Here is a 13,241-nt window from a genome sequence, read left to right as displayed (position 1 = left end):
AGTTTAGGCAATGATTTGAACATAAGTACACCAGATACTATAGCAAGGGAAAAAACACTGCAAAAAGTACTCTCTATTTACAGAAGAATGATTTAAAGACATTATGGTTTTTCTTTACAAATAGATGTAGAACAGGAATAGTCCACATTTTTAAAAACTCTTTACATATTTATCTTTAGTAAGTCAACCTTCTTGACCACGATCCTCCAACACACGGCTTGTGCAGAAGGCATTTAACGGACTCTCCATCAATTCTTCATTGTGTGGCCCTTGCTCTCTTGGAAAGTCTCTGTGGGCACAAGTCAAAAATAGATTTCTCTTTTTGACCCGCAAATTAAAAAAAAAAAAAAAAAAAGAAAAAAAAATCTGCATAGTTCAGTCATCACTGTCAGACAGAGTCTCGTATTGTGCTGAAAGCAGTGGTGCAGGCTCTCGCTCCCATATCCTGTTCTGTTGGTGAGTGGTTGCTTGGCTCATGGACGGTGGGGCACACGCAATGGATGTTGGCGGTGTACTGCTGAGCATCCTCATCGTCAACGGGTTGTAAGGAAACTGTGTTGAACCTGAATCAAAGAGAGTTTCTCCGAGTCAAAAACATGAGCTAAGAGATAGAGATCCGTATCTGAAAGATAGCCTGGTTTTCATTGTGACAACTAGCAGCAAGTCTGTTTCAGAAAATCCTCATTTGTTGTAAACTTTTGACCAATATACCAATGTTACAGTATTTCTATATCTGACCTTTCTACAACTATCACATCTAGTTTGTTAAGTCTGAAAGAAACCCATTTCTCACCTGTTGATGAAGGCCTATCTTCCCAGGCCCACACTGGAGTTTGTCTATGGTAGTCCCCTTCTGAATGTACAGATGAGACAGATGAAGGTCTTTCGGTTCCCAAATATCCCTGCCCAGGAATCGGAGACTTAGACTTCCTACTATTTGACTTGCCGATTAGCTTCTGCTTGCTGACTCCCCCTCCTGGAAAGAGAAAGGACAGATTTTACAAAAATGTTACACTGCATTTTAGCCTCTGTATGTTTGTTTCCAGAAATTATCATGTAGCAGCAAAACGGAAGTTTCACACTGGTGCCTTCTGGAATGCTGATTTACTACAATTAGTGTCTGTAGAGGCTAGTCTTCCAACACAGCACTGATAGAAAAATCTCTATTCTTATCACAACAGAAATATTTCCATTTTTAGGAAGAGAGATGTTTTCAGTTCAAGCCAGCTCCCACTCTCAAGTGTTCCTTATTGGTGATGTACTACACAAGCATTTTCATCAAACCACCGAGAAGCTTTGGGTATCTAACACACCCTGTTATCTCTTCCTCATTTCATCAGTGCTGTCATTCTCCAAGAAATACTGGCTACTGCTCCTGAAGTCACCCGCACCATTCTGAAAGCCAGGACCACTAGAGGGAATGGAAACACCATCTCTATCACTTCTGGAGGAAAGACAGCGATTTTCAGTGACACCAAGCTTATTCAAACCCTTATTTTTTTCTTTAAGACCATGACATATTTAGGAGCTGCAATACCTCACCTGAATTTGGTGATGGATTAGCTTCTTCCCTACGTGTCTCATTAGCTGCTGATACTGCAGCATTGGAACTGCCAGGTGCTACTGCAATAGACTGTGACATTACAACTCCATGCTCCTCACTCTTGTCATCAAAGTTTCCCATCAGTGCTTTTCTAATAATGTCTTCCAGACCCAGATTACTGGCAGGATCTGCAAAGGAATGACCCCTAGAACTGACTGCACCTGGGAGATAAAAGAAAACATACAGGGAAAAGTGGGAGGGGAGGCAAAAAACGTATCTCAGAGAAATTACAAAGGGATAGAGGAAAAGATTTTAGCGAGAGGCAGAAAAGTGGGGGAAAAAAAAAAAACAAAGATGAGAATTTTTAAAATGCAAAGCTACATGCTCCAAAGCAGCTCACAACGGCTACAAGTCAGACATGGCAGCAAACACTGAAGAGCTACGTCAGTAGTGTCACTAAACGTCAGACTCGTGGCAAGACAGCAACTTTTACTGTTTGTTTTGTTGGTTTTTTTTTCCAAATAGCAAAGGAAGCTGAGCATGCTGATTGTGACAGCATATTAAGTAAAAACTGCAGCTATTACTAGTTGTAAGAGAAGAGACCAGAAACATACTTCTCTCAATAATTCATACTGATTTGTTTTATGAAGTGTGATACGTGGCAAATATTTATTCCAAAAGCTTGTCTTTCATCTAAATTAATGGAGATCAGTACTTTCTCCATTTAAAAGAGAGAAACACTGTACCTGAAGGGGCAGTGACTGGCCAAAATCATGTAAAGTCCATCTGTGGTACAACTCAAGATTCAGATATAGCAATTCTTATCTCCTACATTTCAGTTCAATTCTCTGCCTCACTTGCCTCTTTAACTCAGTAAAATTATAGATTATATTTAATTTCCTCATCTCACAGAAAACTAGTGGGTTTTAGTATGTATTTATGATAGCAAAAAAAAAATAATCAGTATTTTAAATACCCCAGTTTATAAAGTAAATTGTATTTGATAAACTAAGCTCAAGTTTTGTTGAACTACATTATATTTAAATTTTGTTTAAGTGAGATGCTAACCAATTTAATGCCTTCTACCTGTGTGTCAGATTTGCAGGGGACACAGAAATAAATCATTCTTGCTTAAGTTTCCATTTAAGTATTTTCTGAAACATCCTTTTGCTTTTCCCTGTGATGCGGGAAACAAATGTTCATGTAGGCTATTAGCTTTTACATTTTCATCATCTTCCTCATTTACTGGACTCTCCAAAGCATATAAATGAAAGGTATAACATTAGTTTACTTATTCAGAAACATATGTTGTTTCTTTTACTGAGAAACCTACCTGAGGTAGTGACTGCTGGCAAATTGAATATTTCAGTCCCTGGCTGAGCAGTTGCTGCAATTAAAACACAACATTTCATTTGAGTTTGTCAGCACTGATAATCAGTGTAAGTGATCATTACTAGTCCTAATGCACAAGGTATAATTACTTTTGAACCATTTTCAATGTTCATTTTTTTTCTTTCTCAGTCTTCCAAGATGAATGTACATCTATGTCTTCTCAGGAAAATGATCCATACCAGGGTTAAAAGTATCTTATATGGTCACAGCTAATCTTCTTTTAAAGATGTTACTTCAGGAAGCAGACTGACTTTTTGAAATGTCATGATCTCTGTACTTTAAAATGCAAAATTGCATTTGATTTGCCAAATAACATATTTTAACATATGAACCTTACAGACTGAGTATTTGTATGTATTAAAAAAAATAAGTGGGAACAACTTTGGAGTGGCTAAACACCACCACCACCACCACCACCCCATTACCTATATTGTGTCCAATTTGACAATAAAGATTTTAAACTATAACACTGATATATATAAATTAAAAGATAATTGGCAGCAATGGGAAGTGTGCTTGTATACCAAGCACGCACATGAGGTTTTTAACAGAGCAAAAAAACTATCGTGCACACAATGGGGATCCAATAAAAAGAATACTGCAACCCCTTCTGACACAGCCTTGTTTTTCAGAATCAGATTAATTTGTTGTTCAATGCAAGAGCATTCACTTCCAAATAAACACTATTAGGTACTGAGTTCACAAACAGCAGATCTCACTACTGATTATTCTGATACAAAGTTCTGTTAAGATTTCTAAGACAAAAACACAGTTCTAGTATCATATTCCACCACGTCAGTATCCATTACTGAAACTATATTAAAATATGTCTTTTTAACAGCCATAATCATAAGGGCCAAGAAAACACAAAGCGTTCCTTTTCAAGACACCTTTCCAAAAAGGAAAATGTAATAGTTAACATTGATACAAAGCAAACTACAGACACAAGTTAACTAGAATAATTCAGGTTTTAACAACTCTCTTGTTATTTACATGGGGTTTTTTTTACACTTTTTTTTTTTACATAGTTTTTAGAAACCATTTCCATCTCTTAAATTAAGCATGAAAAAGTTTAAATGTGACAGTCCTACATACACTAGCATTAAAAAAAAAAAAAAAGGCAAAAATCCAACAAAAATCAAACAATCTTCCAGTTCTTTGGTCATAAATTATTATATCCATAGATTTATAATCATTCATATGTTATTTGAAACATATTTAGGTTAGGACATCTGTGGGTGGCAGTCATGTAAAGCTTAAGCTGGAAAAATATAGGGGAAAAAAACCAAGTCCTGCATACCCATGTCAGAGTCACTTCCACCAGATGAGTTCAGCTTTCGAAATATCTCCTGTTTCTTGGATTTTACCATTGGTGAAGTGTTCTCAAGTTTGGTGAAAAACGAAGGCAGGTAGCTTATACTACCTGGAGAGCGAGAGTCAGTCCTGTCAAGACCAACATGTGTCAGAGAGAGAACATTTTTCAACATGTACATTTAAATCTTTCCAAAAGCAGTCAGACAGAAACTGCCAACATTCATACAAGCTTTAAGACTCTTTCCTCAGCCTATTTTTTGGGGACTAGACAAATCTAATGACTCTCCAAGAACACCTGCTTTATCCAGGGATTCTACAGCTCACATAAAAGACGACGATGTCATTGTCTGTGCTGGGAAGCGGTACAGAGATAACGCTCTTACAAATTATCTCAGGGGTGCCTACTTCTGCCTTGCAACCTGCAAGCTGGCTGAAGTTTGCACTGCAAATCAGTAGGTGACAAAAGGTTTAAGCTAGAAGCCCAAGTACTCACCCTAGCTGCTCCTGTTTACAATCATATTTTCACTCTTGTTCCCAGTATGCCGCTAAAAAGGATGTAGTTCTTTTTAAGTCTGCTCACCCATCCTGTCACACATGGCCCAAAGCAAATAAGCTACTTCAAGCATTCTTAGAAACCAGGAAAAATAACCTTATGGACAAATCTGGCTCAATTGCTGCCAGTTAGTCATCCTTGCTCTATGGCACAAATTCAGTCCAGGATCCATATTCTGTATCATACCCTTTATCAGTTTTACATTCACAGTAGCTGGCACACTAACTGCACATAATTTCTGTCACATTAGTGTAAAAAAATTGCTGAAGTAAATGTCAAACTGACAAGGGGTGCATATTCTCTTCAGATCTTAAAATATGCAAATTTTAGGCTGTTTATAAAGATGATAAAAGTAGCAGTACCCCAATTATTGATTTTTTAAGAAAAAAATAATAAAGTAAAGCATGAAAAAATTCAGGTGAAAGATCTAAACTGATACCAGCATCAGGAACAGCTTGCTCTATTTTCAAAAGTGGATAAAAATAATCAACTGGATGTTCACTGTGGCACTTAGAATACTTGAGTTTGTTTAAGCAGCAGCAATCTGGCAAATCAGCTTTAATTTAAAAAACAAAACAAAACAACCCACCCCATACTTAAATTAAGAAATCATTTAACAATAAAGCAAAAGAGATGAAGACTCTAGGTTCCCTAGGCCAAGATCCATAAAATTCTAAAAAGTGCATCTTCCCCGCCACGTTGCTGAAAATCACATCTAGCTAACATCCATCATGGACTGTAACAGCCCTGCCAGCAACTGCAGAATGGAGGGGAGAAAAAGCAAGAAAAAAAAGAATCAATTTCACCAGCATGAACCTTAAGTAAAGTACAAGGTGAGCATGCTGGGTGCTATTCCTTCTTCAGCAGGCAGCAAAGCAAACGACAGAAGCACCCATCCCAACTTGCATCTGCCAGACATTTGAAGACACCAGCACTGACACAGTCTGCCAGGGATCCCACGTAGTTTTATGTTGCAGATCTGGCAGACTGGCAAATAGCCCTGGGAAACTGGGCTGCCCATGCATGGACCTCCTGACACCCCCTTCACACCTCCTGGCAATTAGGCTCCTTAGCTTAGTGATATTTCATGTGATAAGCTGCTCTAGAGTCACAAGTGTTAGAAGCCTGGCTTCCTCCAAACTTCACCAGGACGCCAATCCAGGTAACAAACTTCACCAGGATGACATCCAGGAAGCCAATTAGCCACGAGAAGGCTGAATTATTTACTAAAAATTGTAAAAAACGGACCTTTCCCCAAAACCATCTCAGTTTCATAGAACTGGCACCCACAAGGAGTTTTGTTATAAAGCTTTCTATCTAATATGACATAGAACACACTGCTTGCACCAAGAAACTTAAGACAGAACAGGTACAGATGACATTTCACTCAGGCTTCCCAAAGCATCTCCCAAGTTCTGTTAATCACTGTTGACTTTTTTGCACTAGCATCCAACTTGCCTGTGGTATCTTTAATAAAGATACTGTTGGCAGCACAAAGATCCAGAATAATGTTTTTAAAATTCAGGTTTGTACATACCTCTGTTCAGTAGGCTCAGTTCTTTGGGAAAGCAAAAGAACATTTTCCTGTTTCTCATGTACAACTGGTACCTGAGGCGGCGAGATCGGCTCATAGGGCTCTGAAGAGACGTGACTCCTTTCTGGAGATTTTCCAGGTCTACATCCATAATTCAGAGACAGGTAAGTACTCTTAATGCATGTAAAGCAGTAGTTAACACATGTAATTGCATTCCTGTTGTTACATAACTTCTTATGTCTAGTTATATGTGTTACATGCTTTAGTATGCTTGGTGGTCTTAAAAAAATGACTTTGAATTGTCCATAATGACTCTGATAAGGTCTATGTAATTAAACATCTTCACCCTCTTAAGACTGGAAATTAAGCATAAGAAGTGACGGGAAAAGTTATAAGCTATGTTATGGAGCCAAGCAATTGTCAAAAACAGTGCAAGACAAGATGTTGCCTAAAAATAAAAGACCAGAAGATACCTCTACTTCTGATCTACATCAAGACTACTGCACTATTTTTTATAAATATCATATTTGGGCATTAAATAAATTTGCAGTTAAACTGAATACATGCATTACCTTCCCCTGGACTTGTCAGACAGATTTTCAGGTGACACTCTAGCACCTGGCCGCTGGTGGTGGACAGACTGTGACTGTGACTCGGGGCTGTAGCGATTCGATGTCTTTGCCCGGGTAGAAACAGGTGTTGGAGCAGGGGTGGAATTCTGGAATGTAGTGGTGGGAGGCTGCAAAGAGGCCTGAGATGCTGCTTGGTTTCTAGCAAAGTCTTGTGTAATAATTTGCTGATTGTGGTCAAAAAAAAACACAAAGAAGAGATCTTGGTCAGACATTGGCCAGAGCATACATATTCATGAATTAGATGGATATGAGACTGATTGCAACAAATGAGATGATTATAAGTTCAGACACATTATTGTATAATATCGTTAAGTAAAACTAATAATTACAGAATTGGTATTATGTTCCAAAACGTGTGTTTTCATCATCAAAATTAACTTTTCACATCTAAAGAGATGCACGCAAATAAACCTACACAGATGTGATCAGCAAGGGTGATAAGTCGGTGTGTCCTGGGCACATGTGCCATCCCTTCTGCTTGGGAAGAGGGAGGTGGAGGTTGTTGGGGTGAGGGGGGTTCCTGTTGTGTCCTGTAGCGGTGAATCGGCCCCTCATATTGCCTGTTTGGGTCATCTAGTTGAAGAAGAAAAGGTCAGTCTGTTAAGACGTTACTACTGAAGCTTCAAGGTTTGGAAGTTCTATGCTTGTAAATTTAAAAGATTAGGTGTTTCTACAGTAGATTTTAGGCATTCTGTGTGATGAGCACCTTCATATATAGGCCCTACAATTTAGAATAGATAAATAAAGCTTCATTCCACAATGCAGGTGAATTTCAGCTCCTTTCTCACCTGCAAACTGTACTGTAATAGTTTAAGCTTTACTAATAGGTAAAAAATTGTGGGCATCAGCAACAATAGGCAGTAATTTTAAAGAAAATATTGAAAATAAATTTCTTATTAAATCAGCTACACTGCAATGTAAAGGAGCTCTGTTTAATGCCAAGTGTCAGTTCCAATACATTTGCTCTAGTTTTTCCACAGATCCACGCAACAACATACTTCCAACAGAAGTTTCTGAAAAGTTAAGAAAGGGATAAGCACTTAAAGACTCCCAATTCTGAGTTCATGGAGCTGGTAAATATAAGCAAGATAATTGTGAGAACATCTGCATATGCAGATAAACTTACTCTCTGCCTGGCTTGGTTTAGGTGTCTCTTGTTGATAGGGCTGTAGCTTTTCTTGAGCAGGTACAGGTGAATTTGCAGGGCTAATCACCTCAATGGCATCTCCAGGAGCCTCATACCGGTGGGAGGATACTGAATATCAAGCAAAGGTTGTGGAATAAGGTGTAAATACCACAGAAAATTTTTGTTGCCTGTACATAGCAACACTAGTGCTTCCATTAAAATGACACCAGTGAAATGAAAGTCGAAACACTGTATTTTTCTCATAACCATGGTGATACAAATACTGCCACAAAAGAGTGTTCCAACGTAAACTAAATAATCTTATGTTTCCTGACTTCTGATAAGGATAGTCCTGTTATCCTGCATTTCATGTTGTAGCATGGAATCCAGATAAAGCAAACAACTCTGATTTTGCAAGAATGTTGAGTCACTCTACGCAAAAACTGTATTTGTCTATGAAGTGTTTCTACTGTGCAGAGCTGAATATTTTATCATTAAACATCAGAACCATTTCATATCTCATTATTTCCCTAAAAGGCTAAGACAGACAGCAAAGAAGTAGATAGTTACTAAGATACGTACAACTACTGGAAGAATCTGAACTTTGAGAGCCCCTATCTCGTGCATCCTTGTCTGAAGCAATCTGTCGAGTGATGATCACATCTATGAAGTTAGCAGCAGTAATTGTGGTCTTTCCTCGAGTTCTCAGCTCTTCCTCGTACCTGGATTTAGGAGGAGGTCCTTTCTCTTTACCAGCCTCTGAATAGACTACTGATGAAGACTGTCCCTGGGGCTTGCCACCAGAAAAATTTGCAGATGTATAGGGGCACTGGACAGGCCTCTTTTCTACCTCCAGTGTCTTCTGTTCCATCTGCTGCTGTTCAGTAACCACAGCTGACCTGCGTCCCATATTCTCTTCTATCCTGGCTCCTTCGTGCTTGTTCTCTTTTGCTTTGGCAACTTCCATCTGCGGAGCAGAGGCTGCAGCATCTACTAGTGCTGCAAGGGCATCAGCAGCAGTATTGTAACGTGAAGCTGGCAACCCTTGAGTAATAGAGGGAGCTCCAGGGGTGAGCTGCCTGTTGAAAAACATTGAATATTCTGAATTATATCACATGATAAAAAGAACTAGAGCTGTATCATGCATACAACAAAGCAAAGCTTTTGTGACACTAATTTCTATCCAAACTGGACTGGTGAAACCACAGTGGATCGTTTCCAATAAATCCAAGAGCAATCAGACAGTGGTATACCCTCATCTTGTAGTATTTTCCTCAGGCTAAATGCACCTTTTAACAAGCTCAAATATTAGAACACATATCTCTGCAACAGTAACTTATAAAACATACATGATACGTAGCTGAGCAGCAGGATCCAAAGGTGTGATTACACTTGTCCCATTGGTTCCTTGAAAAATACTAGGCCTTTGCTGCAGTATGTTTTCCTGGCTCCTAACCGAAGGGGATGGGGACCGAACATATCCATGACTGCCAGGTCTGCCAGGCTGCTCTGTACCTGCAGAACATAAGAGTGGAGGGGAACAAACAAAAAATATATAAAGACAACTCTTACACAGAACTATGTAACAATGCTGTCTCCTCCATATCCTTTCCCAGTTGTCTCCACCACTCTGGATGTGACTCTATGTATTAAAGGTTTAAATGGTCACATTCTGTTTAAAATGCTCTAAATAACATGCAAGTTGTGCTAGTGATAACTGGGATTCACACCATTCTCCAGGTACTACATTGCTATGAGAGAAAGGTCAAGAAGCCTGATATTTGCTGAAGTTGCAGTTATGACCAGAACTGCTAGGTAACAGGAGCCTGCCTTAAGTGCAGACTAAAACCAAACTGTATAATGTGTTGTTAATAAGCTGCATGCTTCTAACAGTGGCTATAGAAAATGAGCAGGAACAGTCTACAAGAGAACTGATCCAAATGCAACAACATGCACTCACCTGGTCGAAGATAAAGTTCAGCAGGGACTGAAGCTATTCTCTCCCTCTCTCGTTCTCGCTCACGTTCCCGCTCTCGCTCACGTTCCCTCTCCCTTTCCCGCTCCTTCTCCCTCTCCCTTTCCCGTTCCCTTTCAGCATTTGCAGCTGCAGAAGCTGCCAGGTGTGTAGGGTGTCCTGGAAGGTCCACAAGATAAAACGAAGTAGCACAAAGAGATACTCAAGCATAATTTGATATAAACACTTGCCAGTGTATTCTGCCATCCACTTACAGCAGAATTTCCCAAATACATTTTAATTCCACTCAAGATTATCCACTTAGCTAGGAAGACAAAAGCTTAATGTACAGTGACAGCAGAAGGCTCAACAGCTTTTTACTATACAGTTTCTGTAAAGTTAGAAACTAGACAGCTTACAGACCCAAATTCTGCTCTTCAACACATGTAATATGAGGTTAGGGAAATCATAATCAAATGACCACAAATAAAGACCAGACAGAATGAGGCAAATTCTGAATTTGTCAGTGCTCCTTCAGCTGCTAATATAACTATAAAGGATATAATTAAAAAACCTTTGCTATCCAAGTGAGAAGTGCATGCAAAAAGCATTCACCTGAGAAAACGTCAAAACATGACATTACTGAAAGCTAACTAAAGATGGTCAATTATCTCAGCATGTCAGACAATTAGAGACGTCACCAAATCATAAGAGCTCTTACCTGGTGACAGAGAAGCAGGATTGTAAGGCCTGGGAGGGAACGTAAGCTGTGTACCAGGGATATACGTGATTCTCTCCATGGGTGGTGTGCTTGTTCCTCCAGGATGAGGCACTAAGATAGTGGGAGCCATATTGTTCAGGTCAATAATTCCTGTTAGGAGATGACACATGTAAGAATGGCCATTCAAGGGCAGACCAATGGATTCGTAACTATTCATTTTATTATTTTGTTCTAAGACTTTGCTCAACATTTCAGTGTGAAAGAGTTCTTCTAACTCACGTCCCATAAAGATCTCCATCACAGAAATATAAATCTCTCTACAGTGAACAAAGATGCAAAGAAGTTGCTTTGCTTTTTTGTAATGGCCTTATCTTCTAAAGCATTATATCTGAGTTTTGATGATTTATCAGTAGCTACAGTTTCTTTGCCACAATTCCTGCTTCTGATGTATCTGAATAAGTTACTAGTTCATTTGGTTTTTTAACTGGTTCCTCAATTTTTTTTACCTTTATGGTCTTACATTTAACTTGTCACGATTTCCATTTTCTTTGAGGAGTTACACTTTTGTGAGACGTCTTTTTACTTTTAATAGCTTCTTCTTGCTGCCGTTAAATGTCCAGATTGATTTAGGCTTTTCCCCACCCTGCAACACGTCACACACATTTGCTAACTCTCTAACGTAACATCTGTAATCACGTTTTTCACAAACCTTACCCCTTTAGCTGTTGCTTTTATTTTAGTTTTGAAGAAGCTCTCATTTTGATATAATTCTCTTTTCTGAAGTTTGATGATGAGTTCAATATGCTTCTGAATATTAAGCTAGTATAAAAGTCTAGCTTCTTGAACACTAATAAGTCTTACAGCCTTCCCTTAATAATATTGATTACATACGTAGTTTTTCTTTATATCCACAAAAGCCAGTTAGATATTCGATAACTCATTCATAAACACATCTGTACACATGCACTCATATGCATGCATGCATGCATGCATCCATCCACATATATTTATAAGCAGCAACAAAACAAACTGATCCACCAAACCACACCACATATCCAAAACACACTTTAAAGAACGTCAGGAAAGACACAGGCATACCTCTTGCTCCTGCATACGGGAGAGCTAACGTTTGCTCTCTAGGAGATAATCCTCTTGTTACATCAGGACGTAAATTGACTTGCATCTGCTGTGAGGTAATGTAGTCATTTAGGATTGTCTGTCGTGTATTCTCCATGGCGTAAAGCTGATACTGACTTGGGTAGCCTGGGGTGGGTGAGAGCTGCCTTTGGAACAGGTAAGCAGCAGCAGCTGAGGGTGAAGGAGGGAAAAAAAAACGGAAGACTTAGGAAGCAGCATGGGTGATATCAAATGAAAGTTTCAGAGGTTTATATAGCTTCAGTGAGAAGTGCTATCTAGTCAGTGCCAAAGAAATTAAAATAGCATTTTAATACTGGTGTTTTATTGAATTAATGCACTGTATGTGAACCGAAAAAACTAAATAATCCAGATTGGAGATAGACATTAGAGAAGAGACTTGAATAAAAATATAAATCCTGAAGTTCTGAAGATGTGAAGGGCTGAAATACATAAAGAAGTTTAAAATATCTCAAAGATGATGGATAGGTTAAAAGGAAGTCTACTGTATTTCATTTCACCAGGGAAAATCTGATAATCCCTCAGTGAAAAGGAATCACAGTCCTGAAGAGAAGGGTTCTGATTACACTTTAATTCTACAGCATCTTCCACATTCCTTCTTTGCACAGCTTTCCTGAAAGCTTTTAATATACTTCTCAAATACTTATCTAAAAATACTGTCTGAATATTTTAGAAGCAACTTGGCAGATTCTGAAAGCAAGCTACAGTATTATACAATAATGTTTTATTAAGTTCTGTGGTTAGATGCTAAGCCTCTCACTAAACTGAAATCAAATCACAACAGTGTATGCACATATAACCTCTTATAAATTATATCTGGCCACTGACAATTGCCTTTTAAAGGTATCTTTTCTATGCATCAAAACATACAATATTTCTGAACCTAAAAAACATATTTACCAGGATCCAGAGCTCTGTGAAATGGCATAGCAGGATCTAAATGAGGAGGGAGGTGACTCCTATAAACTTCAGGAGTTGCTCCTCTGTGATGAGGGTCAAAAGGACTGTGAGTCACTACAGGATCAACCCCTGGGACTGGAGATTTTGCTGGCACGCTCTCCCTCTGTGTTGGAGTTAGTGTGTTTTTCCTTTCGTGATTTGCTGGCTTCCCAGAAGATATTCCAGCTAGAAACAATAAAAACCCCAAATTGGTAAAATGCCTATTTTTTGATAGAAAAGGCAGCTGTAAATATATACTGGCTCCCAAAGAATGTTCTAGAGGACCCTGCGATCCGATACAATAAATCACAATGAATATTTTATATCACCAACTATTGCTGGTGAAAAATCTAAATCTTAAAACTAAGATTGCTTACA

At 38.7% G+C, this 13,241-nt stretch overlaps 1 protein-coding gene across 3 annotated transcripts in view; it reads right to left on the bottom strand.

The window, feature by feature from the left end:
- Positions 1-53: 53 nt before the first annotated feature.
- The window catches only part of NCOR1 (nuclear receptor corepressor 1), a 71,586-nt gene continuing 58,398 nt past the window's right edge, over positions 54-13,241 (bottom strand). For all 3 annotated transcript variants that reach the window (XM_074923202.1, XM_074923204.1, XM_074923203.1), the window contains 15 exons: positions 12,825-13,049; positions 11,868-12,077; positions 10,770-10,919; positions 10,055-10,228; positions 9,444-9,609; positions 8,677-9,173; positions 8,095-8,223; positions 7,384-7,541; positions 6,909-7,132; positions 6,340-6,477; positions 4,236-4,378; positions 2,877-2,930; positions 1,543-1,764; positions 794-976; positions 54-563 (listed from right to left, as the gene is read on the bottom strand). In XM_074923202.1, the coding sequence (XP_074779303.1) occupies positions 376-563; positions 794-976; positions 1,543-1,764; positions 2,877-2,930; positions 4,236-4,378; positions 6,340-6,477; positions 6,909-7,132; positions 7,384-7,541; positions 8,095-8,223; positions 8,677-9,173; positions 9,444-9,609; positions 10,055-10,228; positions 10,770-10,919; positions 11,868-12,077; positions 12,825-13,049 (2,861 nt within the window). In that variant the 3' untranslated portion in view covers positions 54-375. The remainder of the gene's footprint in view (positions 564-793; positions 977-1,542; positions 1,765-2,876; positions 2,931-4,235; positions 4,379-6,339; positions 6,478-6,908; positions 7,133-7,383; positions 7,542-8,094; positions 8,224-8,676; positions 9,174-9,443; positions 9,610-10,054; positions 10,229-10,769; positions 10,920-11,867; positions 12,078-12,824; positions 13,050-13,241) is intronic.

The sequence above is a fragment of the Athene noctua genome, chromosome 19 (assembly GCF_965140245.1).
Source record: "Athene noctua chromosome 19, bAthNoc1.hap1.1, whole genome shotgun sequence".
NCBI classification, from domain to species: Eukaryota; Metazoa; Chordata; class Aves; order Strigiformes; family Strigidae; genus Athene; species Athene noctua.
The sequence above is the reverse complement of the archived record's forward strand: the minus strand, read 5'-3'. Positions and strand labels throughout refer to the sequence as shown.